At 38.8% G+C, this 18,690-nt stretch overlaps 1 protein-coding gene across 33 annotated transcripts in view; it reads left to right on the top strand.

Moving 5' to 3' along the window:
- The window catches only part of ppfibp2b (PPFIA binding protein 2b), an 86,303-nt gene that overhangs the window by 33,837 nt on the left and 33,776 nt on the right, over window positions 1-18,690 (top strand). For 28 of the 33 annotated variants that reach the window (XM_067502835.1, XM_067502832.1, XM_067502829.1 and 25 more), the window contains 2 exons: window positions 12,211-12,297; window positions 14,071-14,184. In XM_067502835.1, coding sequence (XP_067358936.1) covers window positions 12,211-12,297; window positions 14,071-14,184 — 201 coding nt within the window. Of the gene's footprint in view, window positions 1-5,958; window positions 7,058-12,210; window positions 12,298-13,088; window positions 13,316-14,070; window positions 14,185-18,451; window positions 18,630-18,690 lie in introns of those variants that run through there. The other 5 variants (XM_067502851.1, XM_067502860.1, XM_067502863.1 and 2 more) reach the window with 5 other exon arrangements.

Below are 18,690 nucleotides of genomic sequence, written 5' to 3'. Positions count from 1 at the left end.
TTTATGAAAATTCTGATATTCATGAATGTGCAAATCACCAGTGCATCGGTTGCCGGTTGCCTTAAACTTTAATTAATCTACACAATTATACCTTTAACTGGCTGATCATTTTGGTTCAGAAGTTCTCAATTGATCTACAGGCCAACCATTTTTATGGCAAAGCTGATGGTGATAGTGGTGACTTTGTGAAGTTTCTTATAACCATCACGGTTGCTTCTACAGTGTGGTCCATATCATATATCATCAAACTAGTTGCATTCTAGAGGTCACCCTAGAGGTCACTTAATCCTTCACCTGTCTGGGTCTGCTCTGTTTGGTGCTGTGGCTTGAAACTGTAGGTTCTTGTCACTGCAGGGTGTTACCTAGTCTGCACCCCTGTTTTATTTGTTTCTTGTTCAAAGGCCATATTACAAAGCATATTGCCACTTGCTATTGACAGGCCAATTGCAATGGTCATTTTCTGTGGGTTTGTCTGATTGGGGCATCATCACTGATAGAGCATCATACACTTATTAGTATTCTGTTATTGGTTTTTTAAACAACCCAGTAAACTCCAGTTATGTATCTTTTTCTCTCTGTCTGAATTGCTAAAAACCAAGTAAATTAATACAATTTTTTAATCGTGATTAATTGAAAAGTTATCATGTGGTATCTACTAAGAATTCAGTGTAAAAAGTATTATTACTCGTATCGTATAGGAGTGGACACATGATGGTACTGACTTGGTGTACCTATGTAACCGTAATCACTGAGCGAGGGTTAAAATATAGTAGAAATCCATAGAAATGCTTTTTTCTTCTCCATCTGGTGGGATGGAACCTCATAACGTGTAATAAATCAGGTAATTGGTTAGCATATCACATAGACAGCAGAGGCATTGGTCACTGTTTATATGCCCTGATTATTAGTTTATCCCTTTACTGTTCTGTCCAGTCCCTGTATGTGCGCATTTTTTAGTTGATTGTCTAGTCTGGATTTTGTGATGTAATATGTGCGTACCTCTTTTGGTTTAGTGTATTCACATGTATTTGTGTGGGTAGGGTAGGGTAAGTAGCCTGTTTCCCTCCTGCTCAGTTACGGTTTAGTTTTAGTTCTCCTGTAGTTAGGTTTATGTCCAGATTTATATTTTTGTTTTAGTCTTTTGCCTTTTACTGCTTGTGTTTTCCTGTCCTCCTAGGGAAGCGATTTTCTGTTGTTTTCACTCCCAAATCTCTACAATAAACCCCTTTTACTTTTAAATTTCCTCTTGCTGTGTCCTTACTTAGGTCCTTAAAATCTAATACCAGAATTCTAAAGGAATGCATTTCTTTGGTTGGTCTTCTAGTATGCACAAAAATACACATAGGTCTTTTTAGATACAAAAATGTGCAAAATATATGGATAAAAACGTGTATTTAACTGGAATGCTAAGAGCACAGAGTTTTACTTATTTATTTTTTGTTTGTTTTTATGCAAACCATGTGTAATGTTTATGCATTGGCTGGCATTGTATGTCATTTGACCCCGGTGCTTGGTTTTGAGCAAAAATTAAATAGTTTTAGGTTGATTATTTGATTTTAGCCAGACAGATTTTGAGAAAAAGGAGACATTTCAAGAAATGGGTTTTAACAATTCAAAAAGCCATCTCAAAAGTTTTTATATTTGCGTATCAGGTGAGTCCAAGCAATTGCCCACTTCATCTTGTTACTTGTCTAACCTTGGTTGTACCACAGAGTCTGCAGATATACTTTGGCTGTATCAACTTCACACTCTAATCCATATATATATATATATATATATATGCCAAAAATTGTGACACGTCAACCGTCACAATATTTCCATTGCTATTATCTTTGCTGTTATGATGCTGTTTGCCATTACAGTTTGTGTTTTCACGGGGAGAGAAGGCAAGAAGGGAACTCGTAGAGAGACTTGAGACGTGTTTAATATATTTCTCCTCTTGAACACTATTACAACTCAACTATTAGGAACTTTATGCTCTCTCCCTCACGCCCTTCTCAGACATAATTCCACTCACATGTTAGCATTTTTATCTTTTTTTCTTTGCTCTCATTCACTGCATACAGTGACTATCCCCTCCCATTGCTACTCTGCACCCCCCTTCTACTTTTTGACATGATTCTGCTTGTAAGTGGGAGTAACGTTTGTGTCTGTCAAGTAACTTTTTTGTGCTCTTGTGCAATATTCTTTTTAATGTGAGGTGCGATAACTTAAGCTTTTTTTTTTTTTTGCTGCTGGAACAGTGGAATTTCCCCATTGTGGGATCAGTAAAGTCTTCTTTTCTTATCTTATTTTATTTTATAGTAAGCAGTCTCGCATCTATACACCCAAGTAATAAGACTGAATTACTCAGGACTGTTAAGTTAATGTCATACTGCTCAGGGTAAGAAGTCCTTATGTTTTGGAGTGTTCAACTGCTTCTATTTCTGTTGAAAGTGGATCGATATCTCCTGTCTGCTTTTAGCTGAATTCACTGAGGAACAGCCATTGGTTTAATCATTTGTATGACATACTGTAGTTTGTAGTTATTGCTGAGTTTTGTCCTGTAGAGGCTGCTGTTTTCTACTCAGGGAGCAGTGTAGAGTTTCACACACCGAATGTGATTGTTGAGGCTAAAAGGGGAAAGTGGCTCTTGGATCCAGTTCAGCTGCTTTTTCAGCTCCTACATTGTTTCAACACCAGATGTCTCACATGTTGCATACAGTCACTGGCCAAACCTCTTACTCTCTTGCTAACTTTCTTAGTCTACGGACACATTTAGTTTGTTATGGATTTAATTAGGAAGTTAACTATAGAGACATGACTAAAAAGAAAAGGGTAAGATAGGTCAAAGAGTTTCACATCCCAGCTCACACTGGGGATGTTATTATCCACTGTCAAGCAGCGTGGTCAAGGCTTGGGAAAGGTTGAAAACCACCTCGCTATGGTTAAAAGTATTTTTTACACTATCCTTTTTAACGTGATCTTTCTCTCCTAATCTAGCTGTTTATAATGGCACTATTTCTTCACTGGAAAGTAGTAGTGAAACTGCTGATGTGAATTCAATAGCAGTTTAACAAAAGCCTGTGAGATTATTGAGGCAGCTTATATGTTAGGTTGGCTGCTCCCTTTTGTCTTCATCCTGTCTTATGTTCTCCCCTTTCCTGCTCCTCCCTGATGACCTAGATGAACAGGATCAAAGACACACATGCTTTGCAATTAGCCTGTACCCTGTGTGTTTCACTCCAGGGGATACTCCATTGCAAAATGCACACACTCTCAGATAAACATAAACAGGAATTGTTATGAGTGTATTAGTGGCAGGAAGTTGTCGTAGTCTGTGACTGCTTAGTACTGCTGACCCCAGAGATGCTAAAATGTTGTCAGATGATTCTGTGTCAGCTGTAGGTTTTCGGATTTGAGTTTTCTCCAAACTAGTCAAAGACAGTACACTTTTTAATACTACCCCTGATGGTCAATAGTGTGGGACATGTTTAAATTTAAAACATGGCGACAAAATTTCTTTGTTGCCACTATGTGTTATAGTTAATTTTGTAAATTTTATTTGTTTTGACCGTAACATTTTGAACATGTAAAAAGGCAATATTATTTGCTCTTTTGGTTTCTTGGGGTTAGCTGAAACAACAATATAGGTATAGATTTGGTAGTGTTTAAGCAGAAAACACAAACAGCAGTCATCCGTGGACCACAGGTTCATTGGCTTGATCCCCGGTCCTGGCTATATGTTGAAGTCTCTCTGGGCAAGACACTGCCCATTCCCATCCCCAGCTGTGCAGTGCCGGTCCAATCCCAGTAGAAATTGGGGAGGGTTGCATCAAGAAGGGCAACCAGTGTAAAAACTGTGCCAAATCAACGTGGACAATGATCCGCTGTGGTGACCCTGAACTCACAGGATAAGACGAAATTACAAAAAAAAAATCATTGCTGGTTGTTGGTAAATCAGCCAGATATGAACTAGGGCCCAGAGATACAGACTCTAGAACATCTGGTTATCAAACAGAGGACATTGTATTAGGCATGTATGCCTAATACCTAGCTGTGCTTGGTGTCTCTTGTGCGGTGCTAGGACCATGAGACGTGGCTCATTGGCAGATAGTAGTGGACGGGAGAGATTATAGACCTGAATGAGGCAGTTGATGTAAACAGGAGCTGTTGAGTTGAGCACCCTGTACGCAAGAGATAGAGCTTTGAACCTGATGTGGGCAGCTACAGGAAAAGAGTGTAGAGTGTAGATCTGAAAAGTGAACATGAATGCCTTTGGCTGATTAAAAATTAGGCGTGCTGCTGCATTTTGGATCCTTTGCAAGGGTTTGATTATAACCCAATTAATTTCAGTAATCAAGACAAGATATGACCCACGCCTGCACAATAAGTTGGATTGTATATTCCGCAAGGTAGGGTCTGATCTTTTTGATGTCGTAGAGGGAAAATCTGCATGCTCTAGAGTCTGAGGAGATGTGGTCCGTAAGGCTCAGTTGGTCGTTGATGATGACCCAGACTTCTGGCTGACTTAGTGGGGACAATCACTCCAATGTTGATGCTGATGTTGTGTTTTGTCCAAGGTCTGGCTGAGAAGACTAGAACTTCGGTTTTGGAGAAGTTGAGCTAAAGAATTCTCTTTCTCATGCAAGCAGGGATGTTGGAGAGACAGGCAGAAATGTGTGATGAGATAGTGGAATCATCTGGTGGAAATAACAGGGAGAGCTGTGTGTCGTCAGCATAGCAGTGATAGGAAAAGCTATGTGAGTGGATGATAGCACCCAGGCATGTGGTATAGATGGAAAAAAGATGAGGACTGAGAACTAAGCCCTGCGGCATACCTTTAGAGAGGCTATGAGAGTTAAAGGTTCATCCCAATAAGTAAGACTGAAGCCAGACTAGAGCTGATCCAGAAAAGCCCAAATCAGAGAATGTGGACAAGAGGATTTGATGGTTTACAGTGTCAAAGGCTGCAGATAGGCAGCCTAAGACCGACCTGTGGCTTTTGCAGTCTGTAGAGATTCCACTACCATCAGGAGTGCCATTTCTGTGGAGTGACCACTCTTAAAGCCAGACTGGTTGACATCAAGGAAGTTGTTCTTGAAAAGAAAGTCTGAGAGTCATTGAAAACTGCTTGTTCCATGCTCTTGGCCAACAATGAAAGAGGAGAGACAGGTCCACTCCACAAGGGAGGGGTCAAGAGAAGGTTCTTAAGCAGTGGAGTAATCTCTGCCTGCATGAATGAGGTCGGAAAACTGTCTTCTGTGAGAGATATCTTGATGATTTGTGTAATAGCTGGCATTAGTGTGGGTGCAGCTGCTTGAAGAGTGGAAGGAATCGGATCCTGTGAGCAGGTGGTCTGATGATTAGAGAGAAGGAGGGTGTCAAACTCAGTTGAAAATGAGGAGAGCGACGCAGTGTTGTAGCGACGCAGAACTGTAAGCTGATGGCTGAGTTTTTTGGTGTCCGTGGTGTTGCTGAACTTGTTGTCATAGTAATATTCAGCCTTTGCTCGGGTGACACTGTGAGGAAAAAGACACAATTCTTAGCCATTCCACTTTAAATGTCAAATGTAAATCTGATACAACTTTTTCAAGATCTACTTGATTCAAATACTGGAGGCCCAGGTTGAAAAACATTATGTTTATAAGTTTAAATTATTCATAAAATATGAAAGAATAACTAGGAGAACACAACCTCTATAACTAATACAGTATGATGGGATCCTCAAGTGATTTAAGATTTAAAATTCAAACTCTCCAAAGAAAGAAAACAAAAGAAAACAGAGGGGCACAGCCTGAATCACAATAACACAAAACCAAAAAAGTCAATAAGAAAAAAACGGTTTACAAAAATGTTTACAATAAACAGCTGTGACAGTGCCATTACATTGTTTTACATATGTTCCGCTTATGCACTTACAAGCATATACAGACAATGTGCTCCTTTATTTTGGCTGACATCCATGGCGTTCCCTGGATGTTTTCCTCCAGGAAATGACCACCTTGCCCATCCAATGTACACAACAGTCAACACAAAACACATTTTTTCAACATACACACAAAAGTAAACCTGAAGGCCCACAGCTTTATGTAAAACATTAAACCGGTGGTGATAGTTTTGTAAAATGCACAGGAAATGGAACCGTGAACTAATTAATTTAATCATGAAGATAATCTAAAACACAGAGACAAATGCGGAGAGAGGAAGCTAAATAGAAGTAAAGAGAGAATATTTCAATCCTGTAAACAGATTTTTTAAGTCTCCGGGCTATAATGTAATTAAGAGAGGACAAGTTAGGGGGAGAGCAATCTGGCATGGTTTGTGTTTGGGTTGGCATTATAGCCCATTGCTGCTGATGAGCTGCTTATACAGTGTGTGTGTGTGTGTGTGTGTGTGTGTGTGTGTGGGTGTGAGAGAAAGAGAGAGAGAAAAAGAATGAGAGAACATGGTCTAAGACTCAGACACAAACAGATGATAAAAAATGAAGAAAAATGGCCAACCCTTCTGCCACTCCCCCTCCTTCCTTTCTGGGCTCAGCCATTTGGCTGTCAGACGGACCTTAGAAGGGACAGAGAAGAAAAGAGGGGGAAATACAGACAGGAAGAAAAGAGAAAGAATTGGCGATAAAGGAAGGAGGTAAAAGAGCTAACAATTTAACTAGAACACAGAGAAAGTGGAGAAGGCAGCGAAAGTCCATATAAAAAAGAGGGATAAGTGGACAGACATTAGGTAGAGGGAGAAATGGAGGAAAAGAGAGAAAAATATTGTAGGAGGAGAGAGAGAAAATGGGTTGGGGGGGTTGTCCTACTCAGAAGCCAGAGATCGTAAAATGCCTTCCTCCACAGCTGTGAACATCACAGTTACACACACACTTGTATGACAGTGCTCACATTCTACAGCAGTCTGCATACTAAAATATCCACATTTACTTTGTCCCGTCTCTGGGCTGTGCTTACAAACAGACATATGCACAGATAGTTGGGCAAAAACAAAGCATAAACAGGCAGAGCAGCGATGGGCTGGGAGCATGGAGACTCCCATTGACTTCTACAAACACTTCTCGTGGCTTAAGAAGGTGAGTCTTGGGGTTTTACTTTGACATGTTTTTTTTTCTCTGTCTTTTCCTGTTTGTCCTTGTTTCAGAATATTTCTGTTATGAAAAAAGAGCAGTGTGTGAAGCAAAGGGTCTTCTGTGAGATAATTAATGTCCTAGTTAATATCCATGTTATCGTCCTCTTCTTATTGTCTTATTTTCTGGCAACTGATTGTTTTCTAATGTAATTTCCCTTAGCTCAAGAGCTGGGATGCATCTCAACTTGTAACTGCTCTTTGTCAGTGTGTGTGTACATTGGTTTTCATTACATTGTGGTGCCCAAAATATGTTTACACACTCACTTTTCGGGAGTCACTTGCTGAGCTCTACAAGTACAGAACTAACATGGTTCAACATAGAACAACAACATGGAACAACATAGCATGGTTTAAGGTTAGGTTCAGGTTTTGGTAAGGTTAAGGTTGGATAAGTACTGGTTAAGAAATAATTTGACTGAGTGTAAATCAGTAGGTTTCCACAGGGTTAGGAATTATGCAGTGAAAGTCCTAGCAGTGGCATCTGGTTAAAAGGGGGGCTGAGGCACGTCCCCCTTTCAATTATCTAAAGAAGAAACAAAACAATAGTTAAAACATTTAACATTTAACATTTAATTCAGTTCTTAAAATATTAACATTTTCCACTATTTTATGTTTTTGCTTTATGTGGTGTTGGTTAATTGGTGTCCTCACTTTTAATATTGTCAATAATAAACCCACACTGAGCTCAAATACGTAGATATTCTGTCAACTATTGCTTTAACAGCACTTAATTGTCCATTTTTGGTAAGTTGAGCAACATTGGTAAAGTCAGTTTACTATCCCAAAAAAACTTTTAAGCACTAGTAGCGAAATGCTAACAAGGATAGAAAAACACAAACCTGTGTGTGTGTGTGTGTGTGTGTGTGTGTGTGTGTGGAGCCACACATCAATGCTATCAGAATAGAAGAAATATGCATCAGCTGATTGTTGTTGACAAAGCAGTAAGTCTGCAGTAAGGGCAAGATTTAATCGAAGAGACCAGTACTGTTAAGACACAAGGTTTCAACAAGTCTTAAATTTAAAGCCGTGCTTTTGTGCTGTCTTAGAGTCATAAAGGGATTATATTTTGTTTTTATAAATCGTTGTCTTGCCAGTAGTATCCCATTTGTGCTTTTTTCTGTGTTTTTCCTTTGAATTTTTCTTTGTTAAAATCCTTTACTAACAGGTGGGGAATTCTGGCGGCCACCCAGTCTCTTGCAGTCAAAGTACCATCTGGGGCTTTTCTCTGGACTGGGTGACACGGAGTTGTGACTGGGTTACACTATTTCTCCTCTTAATGACTTAATTTACATGCACCTCATTAACCAGGTTACTGGGAGAAACCAGATTCCCTGGTAATTGGGGAACAGAGTTTCCATGTATTTAGGAACTTGATTTAAATGAGATTTTCTGAGAAAACTGACTGCAACTTAACTATTGCTTTAATTTAATTGTCCATTTTGGGTAAGTTGAGCAACACTGGTGAAGTCAGTTCAATATCCCAAAAAAACTTTTAGGCACCAGTAGTGAAATGCTAACAAGAACAGAAAAACACAAACCTGTGTGTGTGTGGGTGTGTGTAGGTGGAGGCACACATCCGTGTTATCACATCAGTATCAACAATGATGATTTTATTAGAAATAAAATAATCTTCATAGGAAGTTGGTTCTGTGGAGAGGGAATATCACATTTCCAGGTTGAAATAGCAGCGTGGACTCGGTGTCACCATAAAGAGCCAAAGTAAATGGGTTGTGTACCAGTATTAGGAAAACCCCTTAGAGCTTTCTCAGACAGCTAACTAAAACTCCAGCCTTGAAACAGACATCAGCAGCTAGGTAATGTCACAATTACAGCTACAACACCACTGACCAGTTTACATACAACTGCAACCTGACTGGAGCTATTTTTTTTTTAAATTTACTATGTTAATTATATGGGAGTACAGATGGTATCAAGGGTCAGAAGATATATTAAATATGCTACACATGTTCTGTGTTCCTTCTAGTTATTCTTCTCGGCAAATTAGAGATTCTTGTTTATCTCTTTTATCTGTCAGAGATGCTTTGTCATATGATAGATGAAAACTAAAATAGTTCTTTGTGTGTCTTCATGTGCTCACTTGTTTCTACTTTGGGCTTCTGCTTGTGATTCTTACAGGTGTCACATGCTGTTTGACTAGGCAATATGTCTTTTCCTTTTTTTAAATAATACTTTAAGTTCAGGGTAGAAAAATCTTCCTTACAAAATTGGACAATATTTTAGAAATTCAAATGGACAGCTGGTTAGGTCTAAAGAATCATCTGTGTGTGTACATACATATTACACAAGTTTAAGAAGAATAAATCTGTTTACTGTGCAGCAGGTTAACATTAGGGATAGGCAAACAGTATTTAGGGTTAGGGTCAGTGTAATTCTGAACACGTTTTTTGCAATAACGTGTCAGTCAAAAAACATGATTATCATAAACAAACCATATTGTTTGTGTTTAGCACAATATTTAACATAATTACTGTTAGACCTATCGAGACAAATATGTTTCAATCAACCCTACCTCTGCATATACAAGTATACATATATCCAAATTACCATTCAATCTTAAAATTCACTTTCCACAGTGAAAGTGTTGATTGTTTGGCTGTGCAAACATTAGATTGAATTGGCTCAGCCTTTTAAATTGGCTTTAGACACATGGTGGTGTTACTAGAGACTAACTAGGCTAGTGTTACACGCGCCACAGGGATACATTAAATCCGCACTGAGCACAGAGCAACTGTTGAGAAATGCTTACATGCACAAATGCAACTTGGTGAGATTTTGTATTTATTTCTTAATTAGGTTTTGAATGCAGATTTTTATTATTGTCAGTCAAAATAACATAATCACATTTTGACTTTGGGAGTTATAGTAAAAGTATAAATGGGGTTTTGTTCTGGATTGGTGTTTAGAGAGCAACCAGTGTTTACAGGGGACTGACTGATACTGACCACGTTTTAGGTGCATTAATAAAAGTAGGTGGTGTTCTGCATGTCTCATACATTCTTAGACAGTGGGATCACACTATACTGTATGTCATTAGGAATCCCACCCTCTCCATTGGCCCCAGTGTTTATTGTAAAGGCTCCAAACACTCTGCAGCCTCCGTGCGATGTACAGACATTCAAAATTCCACTTTGTCATGGTTCCTCATGAAAGTGGATTCACTAACATTATACCTACTACTGCACTGAATGAATAAAAATGGACTGCATTTGGTTCAATGAATTGTTTTATACGTACATATACAGCCATCACAACTTGTGTCTGTACCAAACGTTTTGGTCTCTCTCTAAATCTCTCTTTGTCCTTCTCTCATCGCACACTCCACAAGGCAATGAAAAACAGAAACAGACTGGCCTGGTGTTCTGTATCAGCCCTTTTAAGTGCTGTCACCTCCCTCTTTCTCTGCTTGGAGCTATCTTTGATTGTAGCAGATTTGAAATACTTTGCCAGACCAAAAGTCATACTGTGCTGTAGCATAACTGCACACATACTGTAAATATTAAGAGTTAAGAGAGTTTTACACATAGACTTTTAGAAATATTGTTTTTTGATAGATTTGCAGGTCTTTCATCTGGATATGGTCTCAATAAGTATCCAGGATCATTTTATAGTCTACATGTTACTTTTTTCTTCTCCCTTGTTTGGGTTAAAGTATGATAATAGATTTAATTTGTCCATATGGTCAGTGCCAGGCCATGAAGCCCAGTTTGTATACATCCTCTGAACGCCCTGATCTTTTCTGCTGATACATCAAGAATTACAGGGCAGTTGGTGTAGGGTTGTCTGTGTTCTTAGACAGTCAGTTATTAATTCTGTTATCTAGTTATAAATTGTCAGTGTGTCTCACATTGTATGCATTTTAGAGTGACCCATAATAAATGTATATATATTCCTCTGCTCTGAAGGTGAAGGAAGCAGAAAACATCATCTTATCTTGTTTCCTTCTGTCTGAGTGGGGCTGTTAATCGCCGCAGCAAGCTGAGAAGTCAAGGAGTCAGGAACTCTGGAATCTGAATTTTTAGAAAGAAAGGGACAAAATTACCCCAACTTCTCTGATATGATTCAAGCCATAATTTAAAAAAGTCTGCTTGTTTTTTACTTCTACAGTTGCAGAACACATGAAATAACTGCTGTAGCTAGGAACTACAGGAGTGGCAAATGAGCTTATTGAAAATAAACATGATAAAGAGGATGTCTTAGCATATAACTCATGTTAGCATATTAAAATAATAATTTTTATTCCTAGACAACCTGACATTCATTTTTCCCTCTCTGCTTTGTAGCTACTGAGAATATGTTCGCATCAGTTTATTTAAGAAATATTTTGTTAGCCTCAGATAATGAAAAATCGGAAGACAAGCTTCAGTAGTATGTTTACTATTCATCATTTAATACACTAGGTGGCATTAATGTTGTTGCTGATCGGTGTTTGTAAATTCAGTAAAACTCAGTCGTGGGGGCATTATTATCACTGTTTTGGAAGATTTGGTAGATTGATTAATACATGTAGGAATAAGGTAAAACTGTAAATAATGAAACTAACATAATTCGGTGAATAGATTTTATGGTGTGTAACCAAGAGGTTTCACTAAGTATATATAGACCCATGTATCACAGAATGACAAACGTCCAGGACCCTGTTTTAAAAATATGGTTTATGATCCTGTTCATAGTAATCCAGAAGATTTGACTCTTGAAACATAGAAGTCCTAAAACTGAAATTAATTAAAAATATATATTATTATAATGCACAATTATATTTACATAGCCTATATTAATGATCACATTGTGTGCTCACGCTCATTTAGAGTTAAAGGACTCATATCTGAAAATGAGTTGAATGTCTGTGGTTTAGACTTCCACAGGGTCTTTGACTTAAGAACCTGTTGCCCTGACAATGGTTGTCGTTAATTTCAACTGTTTGGGCTTGTGTCAAGTCATAACCGATTTAATCAAGATAACTAAGTTGTCCATGAGACAAACCGACAGAGAAGCAAATGTTCAGTTGTTTTACCTCAGGGACTAAGTTCTGCTTTTCTCTGTTTTTTTCTTTTTTTTTTCATTTGCGTTTTTTCCCAGGTGAACCTTTGTTCTCCCGCCAACAATGAAACCTACCAAGAGCGACTGCTTCGCCTAGAGGGAGACAAGGAGTCTCTGGTTCTACAGGTCAGAGCTGTGTGTGTTTGTGTGTGTGTGTGTGTGTGTGTGTGTTTGTATTTTATGTACAACTGAGACCTTTTGTTCCTATACACTTTACGTATACACATATTGTAGCTTCAAATGAAATGCATGCAGGCTTTCGAAGCACAGCGAAGAAAAGATGGAATAGATGATGTATGAAACAATAATGATAAAAAACTATTAAATGCTAATCTATTTCTGTTATGTTAATGTTTGAATCTTTGAATCCCTACTATGAGTAAATGAGCCAGGGATTTGCCTGGAAGCATTGGTTCTGCATTGGAAAAACATCATGGTTTTGTAGTCTGTAATCTTAGGACTTTAGCTATTTGATGATGTTTCATAACAAAACATGCCCGGGCACCTTCAAACCGTCTGAACATGTGTTTCCTGTCGACTTTCACAGTGACTATAAACATCAGGGATATCATGGTAGACCAGAAGATTATACTGTCTGTCCCTGCTCTACATGATGTCATGATGCCCCCCCCACCCCCACCCCGACTCTTAGATCACTTTAATAAGTAGTTCATGCAGCTGGAATATCCATAATCTGTCTTTTCATTCTTTTCGCTTAAACAGTAGTTACAGTACAAACAGCTTTTCAGGCTCTCAACACCTCTGTGTGTGTGTGTGTGTGTGTGTGCGCCCGCATCACAGTGGTTTTTAAAGTTGTTGTTAAAGTCCGTATCTTATCACTCCCACACACATACAAACACACCTACTTGTTACACATTACTCATCTGGTGTCAGCTGTGATTGGTCGAAAAGGTGACTGAAGCTTATTCGTCTTGACTGAAGGTTTAATTGGCTGTTGACAGTTTTGTGCTTTTTTGCTTTACTTTCTCTTCACCTGCTTCAAATAAGGTGTTGTCTTACCTTAGTTTGAGAGTGTGTTTGCATACACACACACTCTATTTAGTAACGTCCCTGTTGCCCTGTACGGAACTTTCACCTCGATTTGTGTGTGCCGTGGGTGGCTCAGTAGCAGAGTACAGAGGAGGTAAGACGCTGTGTTTTTACTAATGTTACTTAATATGTAATTCACGTCTAAGTTATACCCCTTTTTTTAATTTTCTTTGTAGTATTACACCCTTAAATATAGCATAATGTTATGGAGCATATTTATCAATTATTAGATAATGATTTTAGGTGCTAACAACAAAGGATCTTAGATATACCTCATTCACAAACTTGATTTATCAATTAATTTAATTATGGTTCGCTGGATTATTATTCTTGTCTCTGTAAAAACGCTCTGCTGTAGTTTTAATACTTGTGGAGCCAGAAATGTTTATTGCCATTGTGAGACAGGATATGGTTGCAGGGGTAAAATCATACAAGTGGAAATGACAGAGAATCAGCTGCTGTCAGATGGATTTGGCATAGTTCAGGAGGGGAGCTGCATTGTGTGAGTCTGTGTGTGTTTGGCATGAGGTGAAAGTGTTGTCAGAGAGATTTTAGTACATGTGCGGCACATTCCTGAGTGACAGACTGCTGAGTGAATGTGTGTTGTTATGGAGTTGAGGTATGCCAGGATGAATGTGTGTTTGTGTGTGGCTAAAGGCAAGAGAAGGAGACACTGTGTGTGTGTGTGTATGTGTTTGTGTGTGTTTTGTCTGCTTGCTGCAGTCATTTTGTTGCTTAAAATTCACTTTAAACTTTAACAAAATGTCTTATTTTCCCAATTTGCATCAAGCTGTTCTTTCAGCGCTTAGTCTGGGTGTAATGTTATACTATGACTGTGTCACCCATTAGGTGAGCGTTCTGACTGACCAGGTGGAGGCCCAGGGAGAGAAGATCCGAGATCTAGAAAGTTCTCTGGAGGAGCATCGGCAGAAGCTGGCCTCCACTGAGGAGATGCTGCAACAGGTAAAACACACAGACATGTAAACACACATGTGAAAGGTGACTGTTACACGTTGAAATATTTAAAGCTTCAATGTTTTTACAGGTAGACAGGTCTAGACAGGTCGCATTACACTAATTAGACTCTTAATCCTGCAATGCGTCCATTCAATAAGGGTAATCTTTACATGATGCCTGGCTTGTTAGCATAGTTTACCTTAATGAGCGAGGCATTGTGTTAGCATACACAGAGAATACATTTTCAGTTCTGCTACTTCACGTGGGCAGGTGTAAAAGATAATTTTGTAATTCTCGAGGTGGTCTGAATTTTTTTTTTGTGTTGCCAGCAACATAACCAGCTGTATCATGGCCGTCAGATAATAATAACATCCGTAGCATGATTATTTCTGCCAGCTGTCAAATACGATGTACCTATGGATAGGTGACCGAATAGTAGCATGAGTGAAGTGGTAAATAAATAAATAAAGGAGCATCACAGTGTGTTTTACTGTTGGTAGGCCTGTTTTGGTTTAAAGCAAGTGAACATGAAATTGTAGATTTAATTAATGCTCAACATGGCATTTCTGACTTAGCATTATGCTGAGTTCTGAAGTTGTCTATTTTGGTTTTGTAAGATAGCGTTGGCAATAAAGTAAAAGGGCCCACTTCAGGTTTGGTCTGAAAGGGGTTGAAAGAGAATGAGCCACCTGTCTGACTAATTTAACAGCAGCTGGTGCTGGTGTAACAGATAAGGGTGAGGTAGGGATTTATTTGGAAATTTATAGGTAAATGATTAAAGATGTGCTTGAGTCACAGGTAGTTAAATACATAAGCAATACCAAGCATTTCAGCTTGAGTGAGGATAACAAACAAGTAAGTCAATATAATCTGAAACTATATATGATTCTTGTTTTTTCTCTGCATTGTTTATAGCCAGCAAACTACACAAATTTCAGCAGAGGTTTTGGGTTATAGCTGCATCATACAACAAAAAAAGAAGAGTATTTGGGAAAAACAATCAATTAGTAACACTAACTGAAGTTGTCACTGCCACCAGCATAGCTTCAGACTCTTAGTGCAGACATATTTAGCTGGCATCAAAGAACTACCTACAACAAAGGCCAATTGTTGTATTGGCTCACTCTGCCCTCATCTGGGTGACGTGTTCATGTGTCACACGCTGCAAAGGGTACAGACAATGATCAGCTAGCACTGTGTTCTGAGACTGCAGGAAAGGAAGTAACTCCCCAAACCAGCAGATGGCGGTAGTCTGAATTTGTCATCCAAAAAGGGAAACTCTATTGAAAGCCATAGGTGAGCTGTAGGTTAGTTCAAGCTACTCCACTTGTTTTGCTTGACGTCACCAGTGACAAACCCATGAGTTCTGCCAGGCTGGACACAAGGCCACAGCTCTGTGTATCAGAGAATCAGCCTTCTGTTCCGACTCCTCAACAGGCTCTTTGTCCTCTTCATTGTCAACACCAAAGATGAAAAGACCAAAGTCTTAAAATAAATACCCCACTGTGACGTTCATCTTGATCCAGCCTGCTTTTATAACCCACTAATTTATGCTCAGCTCAGATTTAAAATAGTCAAGAAAACTGTTTAATGTCATTTTTTATTTACAACTATTTGCACCATGCTGCTGTTATAATAAAATGGAAGCATTTAGCTCCAAATCTGTTTTCATTGTATAGAATAGAGTATTTTACACTGACTGTGGATCTTCTGCTTCTGCTGCTGGCCCTGATATCATTGACAGTACTTAGTGATTGTATTTTTGGAGGTTTTATTGGGTTTAACTGCACTGATATGCAGCTGCTGTCCTAGTGTGGAGTTGTGTGTGTGTTTACAAGTTGTGTGTTTACTAAGTGCTTGTTTAATAGATCATTTGATATGTACGGTGGCTCTGGAAGGTCAAAGCACTGCAATTTGAGAAAACACATGCAAATAGACAAAACACAAGCAAGAAAAGAGAAAAGCCAGCGGAAATGGCTTTGGGAGCAAATAAAAATACATTTACAAATCTCAATGTCCAAATGTCCCCCGGAACTGTAGACAACTGCCATAGCAATGTTTCCAGGGGAAACTAAAAAGTGATTGAAATTTGTGAATGTATTTTTATTTGCCCTCAAAAACATTTCCGTTGTGTTCTGGCTTTTCTCTTTTTGCAGTCCTTTTCTCAATTTGGTTTTGTTGTGAGTTTTAGCAGCGCGTTTCGTTTCTTAATGCTGCGCCTTTGTTGTCAAATTGATAAGGTGTTATTTGTATTTTTGCTTGTGTTTTGTCTATTTGCATGTATTTTGTCGTATTTTCTTGCAGAGCTTTGAACTTTCAGGGCCACCGTAGATGTTTGCTGAGAAAGAGTTGAGAAGGACAACAGTCTTCTTGACGCTGCTTTTAACTATTTACTGTATCAACTCCCAAATCAGTGCAGTGGAAATTTACTCAATATAATATTAGAAAGCAAGTTGGCATATTTCAAAGGTCTGCAAGATATTATCTCTGTGTCACTTTCTTAGAGTGTGTGTGTGTGTGCGTGTTACAGAGTGAGAGGGAAACATTAAGAGAGAAACACAGAGAGGAATAAAGATGCAGAGTCCATCCAGCCATTAACATTATGTGTCTGTGACTTGCTGTGGGAACTGCAGCTAATGTAAGACTAATCCTGAGTCACACACTCGCGGTACAGTGTTCTCATACAAGAGGGGTCCACCCACACATGTCATCATACTGTGACTGCATGTCCTACTCTGCCTTTATTTAAATACAGAAATGAGTGTGTTGAGAGATTTCTCTGTACAGAGTTTACAGTTTTGTGGTTACAGTGTCTCACTATATGTAAGCAATATACACACACACACATACACAAAGCTTCCGGCACCAATCACTAAAATTATCCACATTAATAGTTTTCTGCATTAAGTAGGTCTAAGATGTTAATAGTTCTGTGTGCAACAAACATGTGGCCATTTTTAGTTTTCATTTATTCCCCTGAGGTATGAGAAGTATTTTTGACCCCATGTTAGATAGTATCTATGCCACTTTTCATGTGAAGCAGTTACACATGCAGTTTAATTTCCTTTACTTCTTTATGTTGTTCAGCAGATACAACAAACAAAGGAGCTTTTTTCTTCTCACTGTCAAAGGTCACCTTAATGTTTTGTAGTGTACATGTATGGAATGTGTTCACATACGCACACTCCTTACTGTCTGTAGCCTGTGTGTATATTCATGAAATGGCAAGTGGAAAACATGTAGTAACTTGCAGGGTAAAAGACTGGAGTATGTTCTTCTGCTAACATTCATAGATTCTAGATAAATGATCAGCATAACAACTGTGTCATGAGATTGTTCCACGTGGTCCAAATTATCAAGCTCAAGCAACTAATGGCGACGGGTTAATTCTAACTGCGTGAAATTATTGACCTCCACATAATTGATTTTCTACAACAAATTTGAATCATCTAATTTTGAAATCACATTGTTCGGGTGTAAAATTAGTCTCTTTAAAGAAATGTAGAAATGTTTTTGAGTGGATATTGAATTGCCACGAGCTCCTCTTCATAATCAAGGAAAATCAAATGTCAGGCAGCTGAGTCGTGGGCTGCGACCACTGAGCTCTGATAAATTAGCTCTAAAGACTGCGGCTTATCCGACTCTAAGTGACACTGGTGTTAGATTGCAAACTTACAGTCAGCTGTCATAACTAACCAGATTTCCGTGTGTGTGTGCGCGTGTGTGTGTTTGTACATGTCTTTCTGTGGCGTAGGCAAGTTTTAGTTCCCTACCATTGCTGTGTGGACATTTTGGCAGCTCCTCACAATGTCAAAAACTTGAAGGGATACGGACAGGGGGCAGCCCTTTTAAATGTGATGGGTAAGGTTAAGCTAAGGACGAGGGAACACATAACCTGAATAAGTGTCCTAACAATTGTACTAGACTATATTGTGTATGTGGGTGAGTTTAAGTGTGGCTGCTGAGCTGCAGTGATTAACGGGTTTAAGCTGTCTGTCTGTCGGTCTTGTTTAGACACAGTTTGTTTGTGTGGTCAAACACAGTTGTTTCTAATCTATTAAATCTGGTATGTCAGTAGATTAAATAAAAATAAAAGGCAACTTAAGTTTGAGTTACTTAAAGAGGAAGTGAGATATAAGTAATTCAGATGAGGAAGCAAAAGCAGCAGACAAAGGAAGTTTGCAAAGAGATGATGTTGGTGTGAGTTAGAGAGAAAAACGACATCCCCCTCTTTATCTTTGAGACATACTTTTTTTTTCTCTCTCCCATACCAAAGAAGAACAGAGATATATTAATAGAGGCCCTAGGTCGCCTGTGTGTGTGTGAGAGTGTGTATATTTAGCCTTGTGGGGTCTGTGCCCCCAAGCCCGGGCTGCTCTGTTATTGTGGGAAGAACATTGCACTGAGTAGAGTCGCATGTTGACTTGTCACTGAGCTGATCTCCAGTATCTGTATGTGTTTATTTGTTTCCATTGGTCTGGATTGTAAATGGTGTTTGGGTTTTTTTTTGCA

Source organism: Channa argus, chromosome 4 (genome assembly GCF_033026475.1).
Source record: "Channa argus isolate prfri chromosome 4, Channa argus male v1.0, whole genome shotgun sequence".
In the NCBI taxonomy this organism is placed as follows: Eukaryota; Metazoa; Chordata; class Actinopteri; order Anabantiformes; family Channidae; genus Channa; species Channa argus.
The sequence above is the reverse complement of the archived record's forward strand: the minus strand, read 5'-3'. Positions and strand labels throughout refer to the sequence as shown.